Source organism: Palaemon carinicauda, chromosome 3 (genome assembly GCF_036898095.1).
Source record: "Palaemon carinicauda isolate YSFRI2023 chromosome 3, ASM3689809v2, whole genome shotgun sequence".
Classification (NCBI taxonomy): Eukaryota; Metazoa; Arthropoda; class Malacostraca; order Decapoda; family Palaemonidae; genus Palaemon; species Palaemon carinicauda.
Genome location: NC_090727.1, coordinates 173,553,361 through 173,555,860, shown reverse-complemented (window position 1 = coordinate 173,555,860; position 2,500 = coordinate 173,553,361). Strand labels below are relative to the sequence as shown.

The 2,500-nt window shown below is 30.4% G+C and overlaps 1 protein-coding gene across 1 annotated transcript in view; it reads left to right on the top strand.

Annotated features, from left to right (window-relative positions):
- Positions 1 to 2,500, top strand: part of LOC137638101 (cuticle protein CP1499-like) — a 25,771-nt gene that overhangs the window by 22,986 nt on the left and 285 nt on the right. The window contains exon 2 of the mRNA XM_068370194.1: positions 1,830 to 2,500. This exon is cut by the window's right edge and continues 285 nt beyond it. Coding sequence (XP_068226295.1) covers positions 1,830 to 2,447 — 618 coding nt within the window. The 3' untranslated portion in view covers positions 2,448 to 2,500. The remainder of the gene's footprint in view (positions 1 to 1,829) is intronic.

Below are 2,500 nucleotides of genomic sequence, written 5' to 3'. Positions count from 1 at the left end.
CAGGTAATGTTGTACCTTAGAAAGTAATAATAATAATAATAATAATAATAATAATAATGATAATAATAATATATCCATTTTCAATTCTTTAGAAATACTATATTGCAAACAATATATCATAAAGTTCATAGAATACATTTTTTTCTTAACATTATTTATGACAATAATGATATTATGAAAGACGTGAAATGTGTGTGTATGTGAGTGTGCTCCCCCTCACGTAACCTGGAATGGAGGTTGGGGGTTTCAGGGGGTAAACATTTTGTTAGTATATAAAGCAACGATGTCCGATATTCATCACAGTGTAACTCAAAAGGTCTTTCAACACTAACGAACAATGAAGGTTTTGGTAAGAATTCTCGTGATTCAGTTTTTTTTAATAGTTTGGTTTGGTTCACCGATTATGATCTTCATTAATTTAGCTGCTTATTTAAAGCTTTGGTGTTACAGTTTTTGTACTATCAAGTATTACTCAATGGATTCGCCTTTGAACATTAACTTATTGCATAGAACACATTCTAAAATACTTACATTTTCAGTATATTTTCGTCTGAATCATTTATGTTCTTAACTTTCATTAGGAAAAGTATTAGGAAAATTAACAATGTACATATATATATATATATATATATATATATATATATATATATATATATATATATATATATTTATTTATTAATTTATTTATTTATTCATATACATACACACACACACACACACACATATATATATATATATATATATATACATATATATATATATATATATATATATATATATATATGTATATATAATATATTATGTATGTACAGTACATATATACACATATGTCTGTATATGAGTATTTGTATTTATACATATATATGTATACATATATATATATATATATATATATATATATATATATATATAATGCATGTGTGTGCATGTGTATGTGCCCAGTAAAATTCGTTAGATTCACCCTTTTGCTAATGAAACATTAAAAGGAATCATATGACAGGGGCGTATATAAAATAGTTCGGTACAATTTTCATTCCAAGTACATAGAGATCTTAAAATAAGAACATTAAGTAGAAATTTCCTTACTGGATGGATGGATACTTTCTGTTATTTGTAAAAGATAGATTATATTTCCTTTATTTTCTGTGATTGAATTTTTCAACTAAACTCCAACTAAATTTCCTAAGCTATTTATTAATCCCTATACTATAGCCTATATATATATATATATATATATATATATATATATATATATATATATATATATATATATATATATATATATATATATATATATATATATATAATATATATATATATATATATATATATAATGTATATATATAGATATAAATATAAAAATAAATATAAATAAAAATATAAATATATATATATATATATATATATATATATATATATATATATATATATATATATATATATATATATATATATGTATATATGTATACATATATAAGTATTTTCTATCGCAATTCTTAACTTTGATTTTGTAAGTTTCTATTTTGAATTGCCTTACATATATAGATATCTTATCATGAGTTTCTTAATTTATAATTGATAAGGAGAATAAATTTTAGCTCTGAAGTTCAATTCGAACTCATGTCTTCTAACTTGCATGTCCGCAGGTTTTCCAAGACACAATTTCAAAAGACTTATCATTTACATTACTTGAAGAAAAAGTGATTAAGAAATCACCAAAATTTGACAGTTAATATTAATTCCTATATAGCATAAACACTTTCAATCTTCGATGATTTAAACTTCTCAAAACACTTATTTCATACTTCATGAACCTATAATCTCCGCAGGTCGTTTTGGCAGTGTTGGGGGTGTGCTCAGCTCTCCCTCACCAGGCCTACAACTCCTTCCCAAGCCAATCCTACGGTGTTCCTCATGGCGGATACTACCAGCCAAAGTGGACGGGGCCTTTGGCTTCCTCCGTTCCAGCAGGCATTGGAGGAAAGGTCATCCCCGTATCTGATACCTACGAGGTTGCTGCTGCTAAGGACGCCTTCTTCCAGGCATATCACAGACAACTAGCTTCTGTTGCAAGCTATGGTCAATCGTACCATGGTGCCCCAGTCAACCATGGCCATTCTGGTTATCATGGCGGGTCTTTCTTGGGTGCTGGCCATGGAGGTCTTTACGGCCAGGGTGGATCTTTCTTGGGTGCTGGCCATGGTGGGGCTTTCTTGGGTGGTGGCCATGGAGGTGGTCATGCTCATGGTGGAAGCTATAGTCATGGAGGGGGTTATGGCCATGGCGGAGCTCCCATCTACAACGGTGAAGTTCAGGATACCCCAGCTGTGGCTTTAGCAAAGTCCCAGTTCTACCAGTTGTACAACAAGCAAGCTGCTGCTGCTGCGGCGGCCCCTGATATCGATGTGTACGGCCACCATGGACACCAAAAAGCTCACCACTATTAAGAACAATAATCACAAGGATACCGTATGAAGAATCTTTTTCAGGAGCCACATGG